Here is a 19,675-nt window from a genome sequence, read left to right as displayed (position 1 = left end):
ACGGAATAACTTTTATGTATCTATTTTCTATACTGTGGGTCTATGTAAGCTTTTATTTGGACAAAATATTATTGCATTTTTACAAACAAGTTTGAAACCACTGCTATTACAAATACATTGCCATAAGAGAGATTTTCACTCATTGGCCAGAGGTATTAAGACATTTCAGTGGCAATTAAACTAGAACCTAATGGTTTGAGGTCCCCCCTCACTCTTAGTGTCTTGTTTTTCTATAGCTATTTCATTACCAGGAAGAATGTTGCAGGAGCTCATTGATATATTTATTTTTTAACATTTCAAAACTAGAAGTCTATTTTAGTGACATCAGAATTTATTCAGAAATCTTATGCTTTTTTTTAAGAGTATAAATTTGGGTGTAAGTATCTCTGCCCTCTTTTTTCTAGCCATTCTAAACAAAATCAAGCCATTCTGCTGTATGCCATGGATCTAATATAACCTGTTGCCGAAAATAAGTAGGAGGTGGAAATGGAGCTTTAAATGTCTTGGTAGAACTATGGTTTTGAAAGGCCTATGATATTAACATTTCTGTTTTCCCTTATGAAGTGACTTGGGTTTTTGAAATTGAGGACACATTTTTAGAAGAAACTATAAGCTAGAGTTTTTTCAGAGTAGCTATGAGAAATAAATTATTATTAATTTTTTAAAACATTATCTCATACCACTTTAGATACAATTTTAACCAATATATCATTCGTGGCAGAAATGATCAAAGCAATTTAAAAATCAGTGTTTCCATGAAGTAATTGTTTTCATTTTATTTCTTGAACTATTGAAAGCAATCTCTTTTCTGAACAGGCTCAGAAGTTTACCTAAGGAGAGAACTTATTTGCTGGGGAGACAGTGTTAAATTGCGCTATGGGAATAAACCAGAGGACTGTCCTTTTCTCTGGGCACACATGAAAAAATACACTGAAATAACTGCAACTTATTTCCAGGGAGTACGTCTTGATAACTGCCACTCAACACCTCTTCATGTAGCTGAGGTACAGAAAAACAATTTATCTACATTAAGAAAAGAAATTCAGTGTTCTTTCCTAGCTTTCCTTAAGTAGACTATGCAGGTAAATGTTTCCTTTTGCTAGTTGGACACTGACATTGATTTGGTGGTAGTGTTTATCACTATTGCATAATTAACATAATTCTAACAATCTTTTGATGCAGTTGTTATGGAATACCGGGCTACAAAATATTTAACTAGTTAATTTTAAAATTTTAATTTAGGGAAGTTGATCATATTGTTTCTGATAATATGGAGCGCTATTGTAAATACATGAAATGTGTTTACAATACATAAAATGTATATTGGCTACTGTAAATACATAAATGTTAATTTTTCTTATTTTTAGGTTGCTTTCAATATATTTAGAAGTGACTGTGAAGGTGAATAGCTTATTACACATTATAGTGGTGTGCATCTGTAGTGCCAGCTACTCATGAGGCTGAGGCAAGAGAATCACTTGAACCCAGGAGGCGAGGGTTGCAGTGAACTGAGATCACACCACTGCACTCCAGCGTAGCGACACAGTGAGACTCTGTCTAAAAAAATAAATAAATAAAATAAAATTTTAAAAAAATTAACGTTATAGCATATTGAAGCCAGTCTAGCCTCATCGATTTAATTTTTATTATTTATAAAAATATAAGTGTAAACATAAACATTGTCTATTCCTCTTTGAGCTCTTTACAATAACTTCTGAACAATGCCAATACTTACAATATTACCTTCTATCTAATACAACTTTGTAATTAAACTCATAATTTTCATCCTGCTTATAAGATTTTTTTTAATTTATTAGTTTTAGAAACCCTACAGTAGCACTGCTTGTAAGATTTTTGATAGCTTCCTAGTGACCGGTGTCACCTAGGTGTTCTTTGGAAATGTGTGTTTACCTGAAAAATATCTTATTTGTATGATATTAAAGCAGTATTATAATGTATATGTTTCAAGTCCTGTGATGAAAAATTGATTTGATTTGGAGGGATTTAGTGAACATTAGTTAAGCTGATAGAACATTGTCTAGTTCCAAAAAATGACGGCTTTATTTTATTGTGCTTTTAGCAACAGCAAAAAAAAAAAAATGCTTCTAAGATTATTATATGGCAGAAAAGAATGTTCAAACTTAATTTTAAATTACAAAACTAGGATTCTACTTGTTAGCTGAGAGAATTTCAAGTATTTTATTAATCTTTGTGCAAATGTTATGTTTAACAGTTTGGAACCTATCTGATTTTTTATTATAAACCAGTGTTTATAATAAACAGCTAGGTAGATAGCACCAGTGTTAAATATAAATCACACAAGTAGAAATTGTAAGGTATGAGAGTTTTTAAGAGTTTTATCATCATCTGTAGGAGAAACTGGCTTCAATCTGGTCAGGCAGACCTAATCTTTCCAACAGCTACGTAATTCATCAGGGAATTTGTGAATAATTGTTTAGTCAACCACCTGGAAATTAAGTCTGATTAAAGTTTTAAAAATAAGCACATAGGCCCTGGCACAGTGGCTCACGTCTGTAATCCCAGCACTTTTAGGCCAAGGCAGGCGGATCACCTGAGGTTGGAAGTTTGCGACCAGCCTGACCAACGTGGAGAAACCCTGTCTCTACTAAAAATACAAAATTAGCTGGGTGTGGTGGCACATGCTTGTAATCCCAGCTACTCAGGAGGCTGAGGCGGGAGAATCGCTTGAACCTGGAGGCAGAAGTTGTGGTGAGCTCAGATCACGCCATTGCACTCCAGCCTGGGCAACAAGAAAGAAACTCGGTCTCAAAAATAAATTAGATAGATAGATAGATAGATAGATAGATAGATAGATAGATAGATAGATAGATAGATAGATAGATAGATAAGCAAACAGGGAGAAAGCCTAACAGAATTGTAGTGTTATGATTTACATTTAGTAATATGAAACTAACATTTTTCTTCTTCTTTTTCTCTCTCATGTCTCAATATCTTTGCAAAATCTAATCTTCCTTTTTAACTGTTTTCTTCTCTTTATAAATTCTCTTGTTTCTATGTGTTTTGGTATGTTTGATATTTTCTTACATATGTACAATGAAATTTTATTTGGAAATTCTTCTTGAATTTCCATTTTATCTTGCTGCATATTTTTCTATGTGAAATCCATGCCTCCTTTTGTCTCCTTCCTTCCTCCTATCTTGCTTTTCTCTTTGTTACATTTATTTGTTACATTTGTCGCTGTGCTTTTTACAGTACATGTTGGATGCTGCTAGGAATTTGCAACCCAATTTATATGTAGTAGCTGAACTGTTCACAGGAAGTGAAGATCTGGACAATATCTTTGTTACTAGACTGGGCATTAGTTCCTTAATAAGAGGTAGGCTTGTTGGAGTGTATTTCCCATCTAAAACTTTAGCTTTTGTTTAAGTAGATTAAAGGATTTAATAGCTTCATATGCAATGCTTAATAATTTTTTAACACAGTTAATGTTCTTTTAAATAGTTTGTATGACATATTCTAATATGACTCATTCTATTTTTATCAGTATAAATTTCTGCTTGGGGGTAAGGTACCTCATTTCAAATTGAAAGACCAGTAGGATGAACTGAAGACTCACTAACAAAACCATTTTTTGTTGCTGAAAATACGTAAACCTGTTTTTCATCTTCTACTGGGAGATATGATGTAAAGTTTAGATGTTTTACACTGAATTTTGTGTGGCTTACATCCCAGTAAACAACGTATGTTCCCTTTTCCTTACATGAGCCATTTCTCCAGTTAAGTTACGGGGAAAACTTTTTTGTCACTTAAACTAGTAGACATTTGTTTAAATCCTTAAAGCAGTTTTTTTTTTATAATGTTGATGTGGTCTGTATTTTGAAAATCATTTATGATAAGAAATCTAACCTCTTCCTGGACATAAATAATGAAGATTGTTAAAATATTCTGTAATGCTCTGCAGAGGCAATGAGTGCATATAATAGTCATGAAGAGGGCAGATTAGTTTACCGATATGGAGGAGAACCTGTTGGATCCTTTGTTCAGCCCTGTTTGAGGCCTTTAATGCCAGCTATTGCACATGCCTTGTTTATGGATATTACCCATGATAATGAGTGTCCTATTGTGGTAAGCACCTCATCTTTTTCATGTACTTATTTTGCTGAATGCTTTGATACTTAACTCTCTAACACTTGGTCACAATCATTTCTATATACTTCAAACTAGTGTCTTAGATTTATAACTGATTTATAATACATAGTTTTCAGAATGTTTTGCTTGTTTAAAAGCAAATTAATTTACCTTATGAATTTATTTATGTAATTATCCTTTTACTTCATTATGCTATAGAATGGCATTTTGCATTTGAAAGAAAGCAAACTTTTGCTTTGTTGTTGTCTTCTAGCATAGATCAGCATATGATGCTCTTCCAAGTACTACAATTGTTTCTATGGCGTGTTGTGCTAGTGGAAGTACAAGAGGCTATGATGAATTAGTGCCTCATCAGGTTTGTTTATATGTTGTTTTTTAAAACCTACATGGCCAATAACTTTGGGCATTTTTATCAAAAAAATTCATTATAATTAAAATGTATCCATGCTAAATTTTACCTTTGTCTAGATTTCAGTGGTTTCTGAGGAACGGTTTTACACTAAGTGGAATCCTGAAGCATTGCCTTCAAATACAGGTGAAGTTAATTTCCAAAGCGGCATTATTGCAGCCAGGTGTGCTATCAATAAGCTTCATCAGGAGCTTGGAGCCAAGGGTTTTATTCAGGCAAGAAATTATTAAATTTGTTTCTTCAGGTTCAATTTCAGAGTAAGTCTTTCCAGTTTGAAAGCTAATCTAGGTGCTCTTTCTGCTTCTCAGGTGTATGTGGATCAAGTTGATGAAGACATAGTGGCAGTGACAAGACACTCACCTAGCATCCATCAGTCTGTTGTGGCTGTATCTAGAACTGCTTTCAGGAATCCCAAGACTTCATTTTACAGCAAGGAAGTGCCTCAGATGTGCATCCCTGGTAATGCAATCTGAAAATTGTTATTGTATTTGTATTATATCATTATATTAAATTATACTATAACATTATAGTTACATATCATATATATATCATATATATTATAACACAGTGCTACTGTGGATGTACTTGAGAAAAAGAATTTAAACTTTTGCCAGGCATGATGGCTCACACCTATAATCCCAACACTTCAGGAGGCTGAGGCAGGCAGATCACTTGAATTCAGGAGTTCAAGACCAGCCTCAGCATTATGGTAAAACTCTGTCTCTATCAAAAAAAGTACAAAAAATTAGGTGGACATGGTGGCAAATGCCTGTAGTCTCAGCTACTCCTGAGGCTGAGGTGGGAGGATTGCTTGAGCCCAGGAGGCAGTGGTTGCAGTGAGTCCAGATCCCACCACTGCACTCTAGCCTGGGTGATAGAGTGAGACCCTGTCTCAAAAAAAAAAAAAAAAAGAAAGAAATTTTTGGCAACTTATATTTTTACTGGGTGGAACAAAACCTAGACAGAAATACTTTCAAATATTAACATTTTTTGAGTTGTGAAATATTTTTGTTTATATTTTATTTCCTAATTTGTGTAAAATGAACATTTATTTCTCTTCTAGCAGAACAATATATATATTTGTGTTAGTGTATATGTATATACATGTATAAATATATGTCTTTGTGTATATGCACAGACATACATACAAATATATAAACTAAAATGGCAAATAATATAACCTTATGTTTAAGGCTTTTCATAATCCATCCTCATCTACAATCCTAGCCCTATGTCAGTCCACTATTTCAGCCAAATAGGTATTTTTACTTCTTCCCAAATACTATGTGAATTGTCTGGATCTTTCAAGGTCTCAAGTTGCACCTTCTTTGTTCAGTGATCTCTCTTTCTTCGGAACATACAGCAATTATAGTCTCTATGTACTCCCTTGGCATAGAGAGTCAAAAATTATAAAATACATCCCTGAGGTGTGTCCTCAATATTACTTGATTTTTTTCTGGATATGTGTATTTCATTGTCTTACTATTATATGTGGTATAGCATACCGTGCTCCTGTTCATGCAGCAGCTGTCAAAGTTTGTTGATTGATTGACCAAATGAAAATTCCCAGAAAAATCATCATATTCTATATTGGTTGCTAGTTGCTGAGTATGCATAGTTCCTGTTTTTAAAAATTATCAACCTGAATACCTAAAAGTTTCTTTAATTGTTCACAAATTTATATTCACTATCCTTATCTGATCTTTGCTAATGTACATATTTAGTTTTATAGGACAACAATCACAATGTACAATATTATCTCTGGTTTTGTTTTGGTCACGGATCATTCCTAAAACATTTCCTCTTGTCAGTCCACAAAATTGTGATTATTGTTTTGTTAAATGTTTCATACATTGTTGTTATGCCGTTTTTAATATTCTTTAGTATGTTTAGTAGTGTTTTAAATATACACTAAGGATAATTGTTTTTTCTTTTAAGCAATTTTCTTAGTGTATATTTACAGAGGTAGAATTTCTAGATCAAAAGGTTCTGTTACCTATTGCCAGATTAATGACCTAAAGCTTAAGTTATTTAAAGTAAGGTTGTAATTTTATATAATCCATTGACCCTGCAGTTCTATCCCTAGGTATATATCTGGGAAATTTTCATACATTTCCATTTGAAGATATGCACAAGAATATTTATTGCAACATTGTTTATAATAGAGAAAAATTAGAGACAACCGTAATAGAACAGATGTATTTTGGTATATTCATACAGTAGAATATTATTTGACATTTGAAGTAAATGTGCTAGAGCTGATGTAGCAGTGTGAATGAATCTAAAAAATACATTGTTGACCAGTAAAAAGCAAGTTGCAAATATATGTAATTTGAATTCATTTTAATAAAACTTGGAAATAGGGAAAATAATATATGTTGTTTAAGGAAACAGGCATGTGTAGTGAAAATGCCAGGAATAGTGAGCACCAAACTGAATTGAGGTTACCTCTGAAAGTGAAGAATGGGTACACGGACGCTTTACTTGTATTTGTAAATTTTTCTTTAAGTGAGGAAGTGGAACCTGGGTTTTTAATTTTTTTTTTGTATCTGAAATATTCCAATTTTTTAAAAAATGTATGCCTTTCAAGTGATTTTTTTTTTCTGCTCAAAATTAGGTAGTTGTTCGCCAGAGCTAAGCTATTATTTTGATACATCTCTACTTCAAAAAAAGCTTTGTTAACTAAGTCGTAATTTTTTTTTTTTAATGTAAAATGCACCTTGGTTAGAATCATCTACTTTCAGACTTCTAAAAAAAATTAACTGATATTTTCTTTTCAACTTTAAGTTAAATGATTTGAAACCACTTTAGCCTTCCTAATTTTGATGATTCCATATGAAATTTTGTTAAAATGTTTTTATATATTCCTAGGCAAAATTGAAGAAGTAGTTCTTGAAGCTAGAACTATTGAGAGAAATACGAAACCTTATAGGAAGGATGAGAATTCAATCAATGGAATGCCAGATATCACAGTAGAAATTAGAGAACATATTCAGGTATTTAGGACTCTCATCTTACTACTATGTTTAGCATTTTAAGGACATTAGAACTATTTGTTGAATGGATTTTTTTAATGTAATTTTTTTCAAGCTTAATGAAAGTAAAATTGTTAAACAAGCTGGAGTTGCCACAAAAGGGCCCAATGAATATATTCAAGAAATAGAATTTGAAAACTTGTCTCCAGGAAGCGTTATTATATTCAGGTATGTTAACTGAGCTCAAACTGTTGACTTATATTTAAAATAGTTTGCATATCCTGTTAAATTTGAATAAATTACTCCTAAAAATTAACCACTTTTTAATTAACTTTTTCAGAGTTAGTCTTGATCCACACGCACAAGTCGCTGTTGGAATTCTTCGAAATCATCTGACCCAATTCAGTCCTCACTTTAAATCTGGGAGCCTAGCTGTTGACAATTCAGATCCTATATTAAAAATTCCCTTTGCTTCGTAAGTATGCCTTGTTTGATAGAGATTTGCCACTTTAATAAGTGAGTTACCACTAGACTGAATTAAGCAGTTTTAAGGGTCGTCTATATCCTTGCTACTCAAAGTACCGTCCAAGGACCAGCAGTGTCAGCATCACCTGTTGTTAACATTTTACCGTATTGCTTTATAATTTGTGTGTGTACCTGCATGTGTATTCTCTCTATAGATATAGATACACACATGCCTACATGCATACATACACACACACATGCATCTCTCTGTACACACACACACACAATTTATCCAAAGTATTTGAGATTAAGTTGCATACCTCATAGCCTTTACCACATCATTTTTAAAAAATGTCAACATATGATTCTACTTTATGGCTTTACTGTAATTTATTTAAACAGTTTCCATTTTTGGATATCTAGATTGCTTCTAATTATTCCCTATTAGTATGTCTTTGTACATTCATCCTTAGTTATTCCCTTTCTAGATGTCACTGCATACTACAGAAGAATATCAGTTTTGAGGTTTAGACCTGGGTTAAACTTTAGCTTCATTACTGTCAGTATGATCTTGGATAATTTGTTTAGAACTTTCATCATCTCAGTCTCCCATCTGGAAAATTTTGTAAGAATTAAATAGGATAACACATATAAAGCACTTAACACAATGCTTGGCACATAGTAAATGCTCATAGTTTGTCATCATTAGTACTAGTATAAATTTTCAGAAATGGAATTTTTGGGTTAGACGAGGGGTCCCCAACCACTGGGCCACGGACCAGTACTGGTCCATGGCCCATTAGGAACCAGGCCGCATAGCAGGAAGTGAGTGGCAGGTGAGCTTTATCTGTATTTACAGCTGCGCCCCATCACTCGCATTACGGCCTGAACTCCGCCTCCTGTCAGATCAGTGGCTGCATTAAATTCTCATAGGGGCGTGAACCCTATTGTGAATTGTCCATGCAAGGGATTTAGATTGCATGCTGCCTATGAGAATCTAATGCCTGATGATCTTTCACTGTTTCCCATCACCCCCATATGGCACTGTCTAGTTGCAGGAAAACAAGCTTAGGGATCCCACTGACTCCACATTATGATGAGTTGTATAGTTATTTCACTATATATTACAATATAATGATAGTAGAAATAAAGTACACAATAAATGTAATGCACTTGAATCATTCCAAAACCACACTCCCTCACCCTCAGTCCATGAAAAAGTGTCTTCTGTGAAACCAGTCCCTGGTGCCAAAAAGGTTAAGGACCATTGGGTTAGACTATATCCATATGTTTGAGGCTTTTAATACATACTGCCAAATTGCCTCCAGAAAGATTATATTAATTAATACTTTCAGCTCTATCCAAGAATTTCCATCATTACCAATACCAATATATTATACCACAATATAATATAGTGTTTAAGGGCATCGAGTATAGAACCAGACTAACTGGGTTTGAATTCCATTGCAGACTCTTATTAGCTATAAGAAGTAAGACCTGGCTGAGTGCAGTGGCTCACTCCTATAATCTCAGCACTTTGGTAGGCCAAAAGGATTAGGCCAAGGATTTGGTAGGCCAAGGATTACTTGAGCCCAGGAGTTTAAGACCAGCCTGGGCAACATAGTGAAACCCTATCTCTAAAAACTGTTTTTAAAAAATTAGCTGGGAGTTGTGGCATACACCTGTGGTCACAGCTGCTCAGGAAGCTGAAGTAGGAGCATCAGCATCAGTTGAGCCCAGGAGGTCTAGGCTGCAATGAGCCATGATTGTGCCACTGCTCTCCAGCCTGGGCAACAGAGCAAGACCCCTGTCTCTAGAAAAAAAGAGACCTTTGAGAATTTATGATAGACATAATTATAGCACCTTTCTTCCAGAGTTGTGAGGATTACTTGAGTAAAACACAATAGTTTTTGACACATAGTGATTGATAAGTGTTAGCTGTTACTAATCAAACTGGTATATATAAAATAGTTAAAAATAACATCTCATATAATTTAAATATTAGTTAAGCTAAATATTTTGTTCATTGGCCATTTGTATTTGTTGAAGTGTAGTTTTATGTATTACTCCATTTTGCTATTGTGTTCAGCTTTTTTTGTTGTTTTGTAAGACTTTATTGTTAAGGATATTAACTCTTAATTCAAACTATTCTTAATAAAGTAGTTGCATTCTTAACCAAAAAATCTGTGATGAAGCAGCTTTGTGTTGGGTGAACTGCTTGTAAAATGCATGTTCCTCCTCAGACCTGCTCAGATTATTCTGGAGCAAGGCCAAAAAATTTGCAGTTTTATAAGATCCCCAAGTAATTTTTAGGCAAGGAGTCCACTGGCTGTGTGTTGAAAAATATTGCCCTAGAATGGAGTTGATACTGAGGCTTCTGAATGATTTGACTCAGGCCTGACTCACAAACTAGCTCTGAGGAGGAAAGCTGAGATGGAGAGAACAAAGCACAGATGACAATGATTTTCTAAATTGAGCCAGAACTAAAAGAGAAAGAAGAATATACATTCAAGTGGATATGTGTTCACATAAAATGGCAGTCATGTAAAATGAAATTACCTGAGCATCTATTATAGAAGCACAGGAAAATACAGTTTCAGCTGTATTCAGGTGTGGTCAGTTATACAGTCTTACTGCTGACCAAACAAAGGGAAATCAAGGCCATGATAGTCAGTCTTCCCTCTAACAGTTATCAGGAGGCATCTTAATCTGAGAAAATCCTGGTTTCTTGAATAAACAAGCTGAGAGGCAGTGCAGCCTTAGAGAAGAGAAGAGAAGAGGAGGGACGTGGAGAATAGTATAAAGGCAGAGAGCACATGATTTCCTAGGCAGTTAACTGACTTTTTATTATTCCTTTAGTGATCTTCTGATAAGTATTCTTAGTATACAATAACTAGCATAAAAAGTTCTTGATGTCTCACTTAGGGAAATATAAAGGAGGGAAATCAGATAAGAACACATAAATAAATAATAGAAGGAAGGAAAACACTAAGTCCAAACTAGAAAGGCTAAAAAAACAAATTTATAAGATCAAGGATATAGAAGCCAAAATATTTTCCCAGCATACTTCTAATCAATACAATTTGGTACTTGATTATTTCCTTGGTTTGGAAGTATTGTTGCTTCTAATTGAATCTTTTGCATAATTTGTCCTTTAATAATTACTTATAATGTATGACTGTAATGTTTATTTGAATGCTGAGTTCCTAAAACATATACTGCTAAGACATTTTATGATTATAATTCAGATTATCTTCTTTTGTTTCTATTGACAACAAGCGAAACTTCAATATATGGTTATCTTTATTTTCCAATTCTTAGTATTGCCTCCAAATTAACTTTGGCTGAGCTAAATCAGATCCTTTACCGATGTGAATCAGAAGAAAAGGAAGATGGTGGAGGGTGCTATGACATACCAAACTGGTCAGCCCTTAAATATGCAGGTCTTCAAGGTAAGCAAATAGAAGGACAGCTGAGCTTTGTGTTTTTCTTTTAGGGTAGTCTGGTGTCTTCTTTACAGGCGATAGAGTATATAGGCTCAGAGTATGCCTGCTTGGGTTGCAATTATGGCTTTGCTCCTACTCATTGATTGACCTTTGGCAAGTAATATACCCTCTCTGTGCACCAATTTCTGCCTCTATAAAATTTGAATAATATTATCTAATTTAGAAGGTTTTTGTGAGGATTAGTGAGATCATTCACATAAAACACTGAAAACAGGATGTAACACAAAGTAATTACCCAGTAAATTTTACCTAGAATTACTAGTTCTATCTCTTTCCTTAAGGTCTGTGTAGCTCTTTATGTATACTTGGACCTTAATTAATGTTTCTTGGCCTGGTTTATTATATAAGAAGAAACAGAATATGCTTGTTTGGGCCCCAAGTGAGATTAGGTTGTAAATATAATCCATTCACCTTTTTTTAAATCTAATGGGAAATATTGCATATTTGTTTTATCTTGTAAAGAGAACTTACAGTAAAACATAGAGTAGTTGTAAGATGAGTTAAAGGAATTAAATATTTATCAGTTTAATTCATCTAGTTGGTAATATTTCCTTAGATGTTTAAGAAATTTGCTTTATCACACCTGTATTCCTAGTTCATATAGTTTTCCACTTATGCCTTTTGTTCAACTCTTTCTTTGTCCATCTAACCCATCTTTAAGGACTAATTTAATTCTTGCATCTTTCATAAAAGCTTCTTTAACTATTGCTTTTTACAGTAATTTCTTTGTCCTCCAGATACCCATTGCATTTATTTTCTATACCTCTTACTTGGCCCTTGAAATATATTGCCTTGTTTTGGTAATTAGTATAATGATTTTTGTGAATCTTTATCATTGTGATTAAGAAACAGGCTTTAAAACCAGATTTCCTGTGTTACACTGACTAGCTTTATAACCTGAAGTAAATGCGCTATGGCTTAGTCTTCTCATCTGCAGAGTGGTACCTACCACAGGGATTATGGTTAGGATTAATGAATTAATACATGTGAACAGCTCACTAGATGACACCTAGTTTATAATAAGTAATTGGAAATTTCTAGCCTTAAAACCACACTAAGTAAGTAGGCTGCATACCTTGAGAAAGAAGAATTAAGTTTTATCTTTTTTATGCTTCTTGTTTTTTAGCTTTTGTATTTCCTACAAAACCAAGCACATAAGCAGTTCTCAATAAACTTTTTTGAGACTTTTTGAACTTAACGATATTTTTTTTCTAAAATATTCTCATTTTTAACACAAAATGTTTTGTCCTGTAAGAAAGAAGTATATGTGAGCCAGACATGGTGGCTCCCGCCTGTAATCTCATGCTTTGGGAGGCCAGAGCAGGAGGATCACTTGAGCTGGAGAGAGGTTTGAGGCTACAGTGAACTATGATCATGCCACTGCCCTCTAGCGTGGGTGACAGAGCAAGACTGTGTCTCAAAAAATAAATAAATTTATTTAATTAATTTTTAAAAGATGTGTATATGTTACCAGATTTAAGTAATTATCTGCTTCATTTTCACTCTGAGTTGTTAAACTACTTCTAGTTCACTAAAAAGACCAAATTTGTGTGTTCTCTTTTTCTAGCCTTTATCTTTCTTATAGTTCAGTTTGCTTCTTTGCTAATTCTCCTTGTCTTTCTAATGAAATGATTCTTCTTATCTTTTCTAAATAGAATTGCCCTTACCTGTTTATTTTTTGCTGCTTTATACTAATCCTTTTCCCCTCTGATCGTTTAATATTTTCAGCAACCCACATATTTCCAGCAGGCTGCTAATAGGAGCCTCAGGTTAAATCAGATTTAACTACTTTGTTGACCTTTCTTTCCCCTAAACAAAATGTATTTCCCTCCTTATAATATGGTATATCTAGTCATGTTGGAATCCAGGAGTCCATTTTGGATCTGCGCCTTTCATCCTCAATATCCAATCAGTCATTATGATTTGTGGATTCTTTTCCATATTCTGTTGGGTACACCATATCCTTTTTATTTCCAGTTTTCACTGTATTCTAGGACTAAGTCCTATAAACAAAACCAACTAACCAATTTTCCAAATCTTGTTACCTCATCTGCAAATCATTCCATTTCATTGGTCATCATCAGATCTGTTTCTAAAACACTGTTTTCCTTATGTCCTTCCATTATTCCACAGTGAGACCAAAATTTACCGAGCATTATCTGCTGTCCATGAAAATGCTAGGGCATATGTAGAATATTATTTTATAGTCTTGTTTCCCAACATCTTTATGTTTTAAGTATATGTCTATATATGTGTGTGTATATATATATGTGTGTACATATATGTTTCCCAACATCTTTATGTTTTAAGTATATGTATATATATGTGTGCGTGTATATATATGTGTGTATATATATGTTTCCCAACATCTTTATGTTTTAAGTATATGTGTATATATGTATGTGTATATATATACATACACACACACACCTCACTTTGATATTTCACTTAGTTCTAAGTACCTCCCGTTAAATTTCAACAATTCCTTCCAAAGTATACTTTACTCTTATTATCTCCATAGGTGTTCTTGCTCCCTCTGAAACCAGTTCTATGATTTCCTTAAATCTAGCCTGAATATTGATGAACCCACTACTTTTCAACATGAAAAAACATAGGCTTATCACTTTTCTTTCTTGAGATGCTTTTGGGCAGGGAAGCCATGCCAGTTACCCTTGAATATTATAACATTAAAATCCAAAAGAATAAGACCAGTCCCAGAAGCTATGAATCCTGAAAAGCTCTTTATATCTCTTGTGACAGTGGTCTCCTTCAGTATGCCTTTGTAACTTGGCTCAAGCCAATATTGTCACACTTATCTTCAACTATATTAAGCGCTGTTGGGGACTGGATAGCCCTTGTGTCTGCCTCTAATACGTATTCACCCCAAATCACTAGAATAGACACTAGCAGAGTAGGGACTAGAGGATATACGAACAAATTGATGCTACCAATAGTACAGCATGACATGTCTCTGCATTTTCAGGTTTAATGTCTGTATTGGCAGAAATAAGACCAAAGAATGACTTGGGGCATCCTTTTTGTAATAATTTGAGATCTGGAGATTGGATGATTGACTATGTCAGTAACCGGCTTATTTCACGATCAGGAACTATTGCTGAAGTAAGTAGAACTATATTATAGTCCCAAAAAAATCAAGGACATAATAATAAATATTACCATGTTATATATAATATTTAGATTGTTTTCTAACCTGAACTGTTTTCCTCCTTTCTTCATCATCTTTCAGTACTAGTAAATGGAAATAGGGTTTATAGATTACTAAAGTTGCATGTTTAGATTTACCTCTATAAACACACCTAGCCTATACACATACCAAATTAACTTTCAAATTTATTTTTATAATAGGTTGGTAAATGGTTGCAGGCTATGTTCTTCTACCTGAAGCAGATCCCACGTTACCTTATCCCATGTTACTTTGATGCTATATTAATTGGTGCATATACCACTCTTCTGGATATAGCATGGAAGCAGATGTCAAGGTACATCCAACAAAACTTGAATAAATGGGCATATCTGTGTAGAAACTATATACAGAGTCACTTCATACATGTTCTTAAAAAACCAAACCATGAAGAACTGTCATAGAACTGAAAAGGCTTGTAGGTGGATAGTAAATTTATTAGAATCCTTTAGTCTGTGTGGCATATAAAAACAAGCTTGAATATTATAAAATCTGTTCTAAAAGCTAATAAAATATATTGATAAGAGTATTGTTTTATATTGTTTCTGTGTATTCATGGACTTACTGAGTTAATTGATAAAATTTCTGAAACATACATGTATAATTTTTCTAATTTTTCATCAAGAGGAAAAAATTCCACTATTATTATGAATGAAATTTGCCTTTAATGATGAATTTTCCTAAAATGGAACCACAAATTTAAGCGTACTAGTGAGAGCCACCAAATTGATTAGGACATAATTTCAGAAGAACAAACTTTCATTTCTGCCATTTGTTTTACAACCATCTGTGGACTGTAAGCCAGCTAAAATAATGGGTGAAATGAAAGCAGTTTTGAAATCTAACCAAATTTTAAAAAATTTTAACTAATATGACCATTGTTACAGATTGTATAGAAAAATCATTTGAAAGAAAGAAACCAAGTAAAATAAAACTGCTAAAAATTTTTATATTTCTACAAGTAATTAATTCCATCACTTTTGTTACAGCTTTGTTCAGAATGGTTCAACCTTTGTGAAACACCTTTCACTGGGTTCAGTTCAACTGTGTGGAGTAGGAAAATTCCCTTCCCTGCCAATTCTTTCACCTGCACTAACGGATGTACCTTATAGATTAAATGAGATCACAAAAGAAAAGGAGCAATGTTGTGTTTCTCTAGCTGCAGGTAAGGAATTATGTACAAGGTTAAAATATGTAAATCAGTAGTATTCACAGGAGAAAAGTTACAGGAAAATGATTATTTTTAAAAACCTTGTAACGTTACTTAAGATTTTATTTTACCGCTTAGTACATTTCATAGATTTTCACTCATAAAAATAGTGACTATGCATACTGTTTAATTATAACTGTGCACCAGGCATTTATGTGTGTTTTTTATGGCTAGCTGATTCTTTTCTTCATGTTTCTATTTTTCCAACTCTTGACATTCTGTGTTTTTTTTAAATCAAATTTATTTTACTACCTTCTTTTCTATATTTTTCCCCAATTTTAAAAAATAAACCCAACCTTGTAATTATCAAGAGATCATGTAAAGGTCCCTATAAATTATAAAACAGATGTTAAATAATTTTTTTCATGGGTCTAATTGCAATCAAATGCTTTCAACATTTGAATCAATATACTTTATTCCAAGAAGATTTAAAACCTGAATCAAGTAACAAATTCAAGTAAGCAAAATAGACTAAAGGACAGGCTTTTGTTTTCTTTTTAATACATTTCAAGCATATTTCTAGAAAGTACTTAGTATTTGAGACAACTGAAGTTTAGAACTTTCCAAACTAAACTGAAAAATACCAAGTTACAGGAAGAAAGAAGTAGTGTTATCTGTGTAATTCCCTCTTTTACCCTTAAATTTGCAGCTACTTAGACCAGATAAAAAGACTTAGTGATACCCAACAGCTAAAATAAAAATTACCTTTCCATTAAAAATGTTCATGAAACATTCATAAAACGCTGTTTTAGTTCTGTAATTGTGTTTTTAGATTTTCACTTGACTGTTTGATCTCCTGGTATCCGTTGTTCCCTCATGAATCCATGCAGATGCTCGTGAAACAACCTTAGCCAGAGGGGCAAAAGAAACACTGATGTAAATAACTTGGTTTTAAAGCCTACTTTTTAGAAGCCTGTTACAAAAAGTAGTAATTTCAACCTTTTTGATTGTGTACTGCTGTTGTTAAACATCTTCAAAACATACACTTTAAACAATATACTGATATAAGCTGTTACATCTGACATGCTTATCAGGTGTGATATAAAACAAAAACTAAAAAATTAAGTTGATAAGCAAATACAGGTAAAAGTGTGATATTTGCTTCTAGCATCCCAAGGGAGTGTTTGCCTACTCTTTACTTGCAAAAAACAGGACTGTATTCAGATTTGCAGATAGGTTTTTTGGGGTTCATTTTAAACTGATTGGGAATGTCTTCCTTTGGTTATAGTATTGCAACAACAATTAAAAACAATGGCTCATACCTGTAATCCCAACACTTTGGGAGGCTGAGGCGGGAGGATCACTTGAGGCAGGGAGTTCAAGACCAGCCTGAACAACATAGCAAGACCCCATCTTTACCAAAATAAAATTAAAAATTAGCCAGGCATGGTGGTATGTGCCTGTAGCCCTAGCTACTCAGGAGGCTGGGGCAGGAGAATCCCTTGAGCCAAGGAGTTTGAGGCTGCAGTGAGCTGTGATCACACCCCTGCACTGCAGCCTGGGTGGGAGGAGACCCTTTCTCAAAAAAACAAAAAAAATTTGTAGCCTGTTCTAATAATTGACAAATTAGAAATCACTTAGAAGATATGAAATCTATTAGTTGTGTACTCTTACAGGTCAAAAAGTTAATACAAACATTTCCATATATCAGTGCTAGAGATTTTATAGTTTTGACTTTTTCACAAAGACAGACTGCATATATTTTTGGATATACTGATTCAGACTCACCTTTGAGTCTACCTATATTCATGTTTCATACATGGAATTAAATGGATCAGACTACTAGGAAGTGTCCTTATGGCACAGAGTGCTATCTATATGTTAGCTGCTGTCATTGCTATCATCAAAATTATGTATATATCATCCATATATAAACTATACATATTAACCATAAGTAAATAATACACAGTGTATTTGGGGAAATTTTGTACCATCATTTTGGAGACCACATAGGTAGGAAAAAGGTCTAATTCTTATCTTTCTTAATGGAAGAAACTAACATCTAATTTCCAATAAACAGAAACTTAAATTGTGAAGTACACTCGGGAATTGCCAAAACTTTCTTTTAGTCAAATTCTTTCACTTTTCAATTTACATATTAATATTGGTTTTTTATTTCAGTTATCAAATATTTATAGGGATATATTATATACAGTTACAATTTTCAATGAATACATACTTGTTGGTGAACAAGGTAGATGAGATTTCTACTCATAGGTCTTATTTCCTACTGGGAAGATACATTCATTCAACAGGGAGCAAACAAGATAATTTTCAAATAGCGTTAAGTGCTTTGAAGTTAGTTATAAATGAATGCTGTGTATATTTTATTTGTCCTCAGTTTCCCCAACCAAAATATGTGTGATATTTGTGCTTTAGCATAATTTTTTTTCTTTTGAGACGGAGTTTCACTCTTTTTGCCCAGGCTGCGTGCAATGGTGTGATCTCGGCTCACTGCAACCTCCACCTCCCGGGTTCAAGCAATTCTCCTGCCTCAGCCACCCAAGTAGCTGGGATTACAGGTGCCCACTACCATGCCTGGCTAATTTTTTGTATTTTTAGTAGAGACGGGGTTTCACCATGTTGGCCAGGCTGGTCTCAAACTCCTGACCTTAGTGTTTTATAAGAAACCAAACTCAATCTTTAAGTAAAATTTTAGATTGCACCATTAATCATACTATTTTATCTTGTATATAAAAGCTCCAATTACCTAGAATGTTCAAGTTATTTGGCACATTAAATCCTTGTTTTTGTCTGTAAAATTAATTTTTAAGTGACAAGTAAAATTGTACATATTGTATACAGAATATAACACTTTTTTTTTTTTTTTTTTTTTTGAGACGGAGTCTCGCTGTGTCGCCCAGGCTGGAGTGCAGTGGCCGGATCTCAGCTCACTGCAAGCTCTGCCTCCCGGGTTTTTACGCCATTCTCCTGCCTCAGCCTCCCGAGTAGCCGGGACTACAGGCGCCCGCCACCTCGCCCGGCTAGTTTTTTGTATTTTTTAGTAGAGACGGGGTTTCACCGTGTTAGCCAGGATGGTCTCGAACTCCTGACCTCGTGATCCGCCCGTCTCGGCCTCCCAAAGTGCTGGGATTACAGGCTTGAGCCACCGCGCCCGGCCATAACACTTTTAAGTTATTTTAAATTAGTGGGAAATTTGATAATAAATGTTGACTCAAGTGATAGATCAATAAGTATACTTAATTAGGTATCATTAAGTTAATAATTTCATATTTTGATTTATTTATTATCCTTAAGTTCAAGGTAGCGTCTTTTTAAATATATAATTAATATTTAGTGTTTATGTGTTAAGTATTTGATCTCCGATTTTACTCTTTAAATTTAATTTATAAAAGAAAGTTTGGCCAGGTACAGTGACTCATGCCTATAATCCTAGCACTTTGGGAGAGCAAGTTGGGCAGATCACTTGAGCTCAGGAGTTCAAGACCACCCTAGGCAACATGGCAAAACCTCATTCTCTACAAAAAGTATGAAGACTAGCCAGGCACAGTGGTGTCCACCAGTACTCCCAGCGACTTGGGAGGCTGTGGTGGGAGGATGGCTTGAGCCTAGGAGGTGGAGGTTACGGTGACCCAAGATTGTGCCACTGCACTCCAGCCTGGACAACAGAGCCAGACCCTCTCTCAGAAAGAAGAAAAGTTTACCTGTGTATTCACACCTCAATTTAGATAAGTATCCCTCTATAGCAGTGGTTCTTAATCTTATTTAGGTCATAGATTCCTTTAGGAATCTGATAAGAGGATGGAATCTCATTTG

The 19,675-nt window shown here is 34.0% G+C and overlaps 1 protein-coding gene across 5 annotated transcripts in view; it reads left to right on the top strand.

Moving 5' to 3' along the window:
* The window catches only part of LOC105485456 (amylo-alpha-1,6-glucosidase and 4-alpha-glucanotransferase), a 71,404-nt gene that overhangs the window by 25,204 nt on the left and 26,525 nt on the right, over positions 1-19,675 (top strand). For all 5 annotated transcript variants that reach the window (XR_011610240.1, XM_011747818.3, XM_011747820.3 and 2 more), the window contains 13 exons: positions 817-1,004; positions 3,235-3,358; positions 3,944-4,107; positions 4,385-4,486; positions 4,600-4,755; positions 4,849-4,999; positions 7,412-7,536; positions 7,631-7,743; positions 7,856-7,990; positions 11,302-11,432; positions 14,470-14,606; positions 14,853-14,986; positions 15,678-15,853. Coding sequence is in view for 4 of the 5 variants with exons in the window: in XM_011747818.3 (XP_011746120.2) it covers positions 817-1,004; positions 3,235-3,358; positions 3,944-4,107; positions 4,385-4,486; positions 4,600-4,755; positions 4,849-4,999; positions 7,412-7,536; positions 7,631-7,743; positions 7,856-7,990; positions 11,302-11,432; positions 14,470-14,606; positions 14,853-14,986; positions 15,678-15,853 (1,836 nt within the window). In the remaining variant the exon portion in view is untranslated. The remainder of the gene's footprint in view (positions 1-816; positions 1,005-3,234; positions 3,359-3,943; positions 4,108-4,384; positions 4,487-4,599; positions 4,756-4,848; positions 5,000-7,411; positions 7,537-7,630; positions 7,744-7,855; positions 7,991-11,301; positions 11,433-14,469; positions 14,607-14,852; positions 14,987-15,677; positions 15,854-19,675) is intronic.

This window comes from Macaca nemestrina, chromosome 1 (genome assembly GCF_043159975.1).
Source record: "Macaca nemestrina isolate mMacNem1 chromosome 1, mMacNem.hap1, whole genome shotgun sequence".
NCBI lineage: Eukaryota > Metazoa > Chordata > Mammalia > Primates > Cercopithecidae > Macaca > Macaca nemestrina.
Note: the sequence above shows the minus strand (reverse complement) of the source record. Positions and strands in the feature narration are given on the sequence as shown.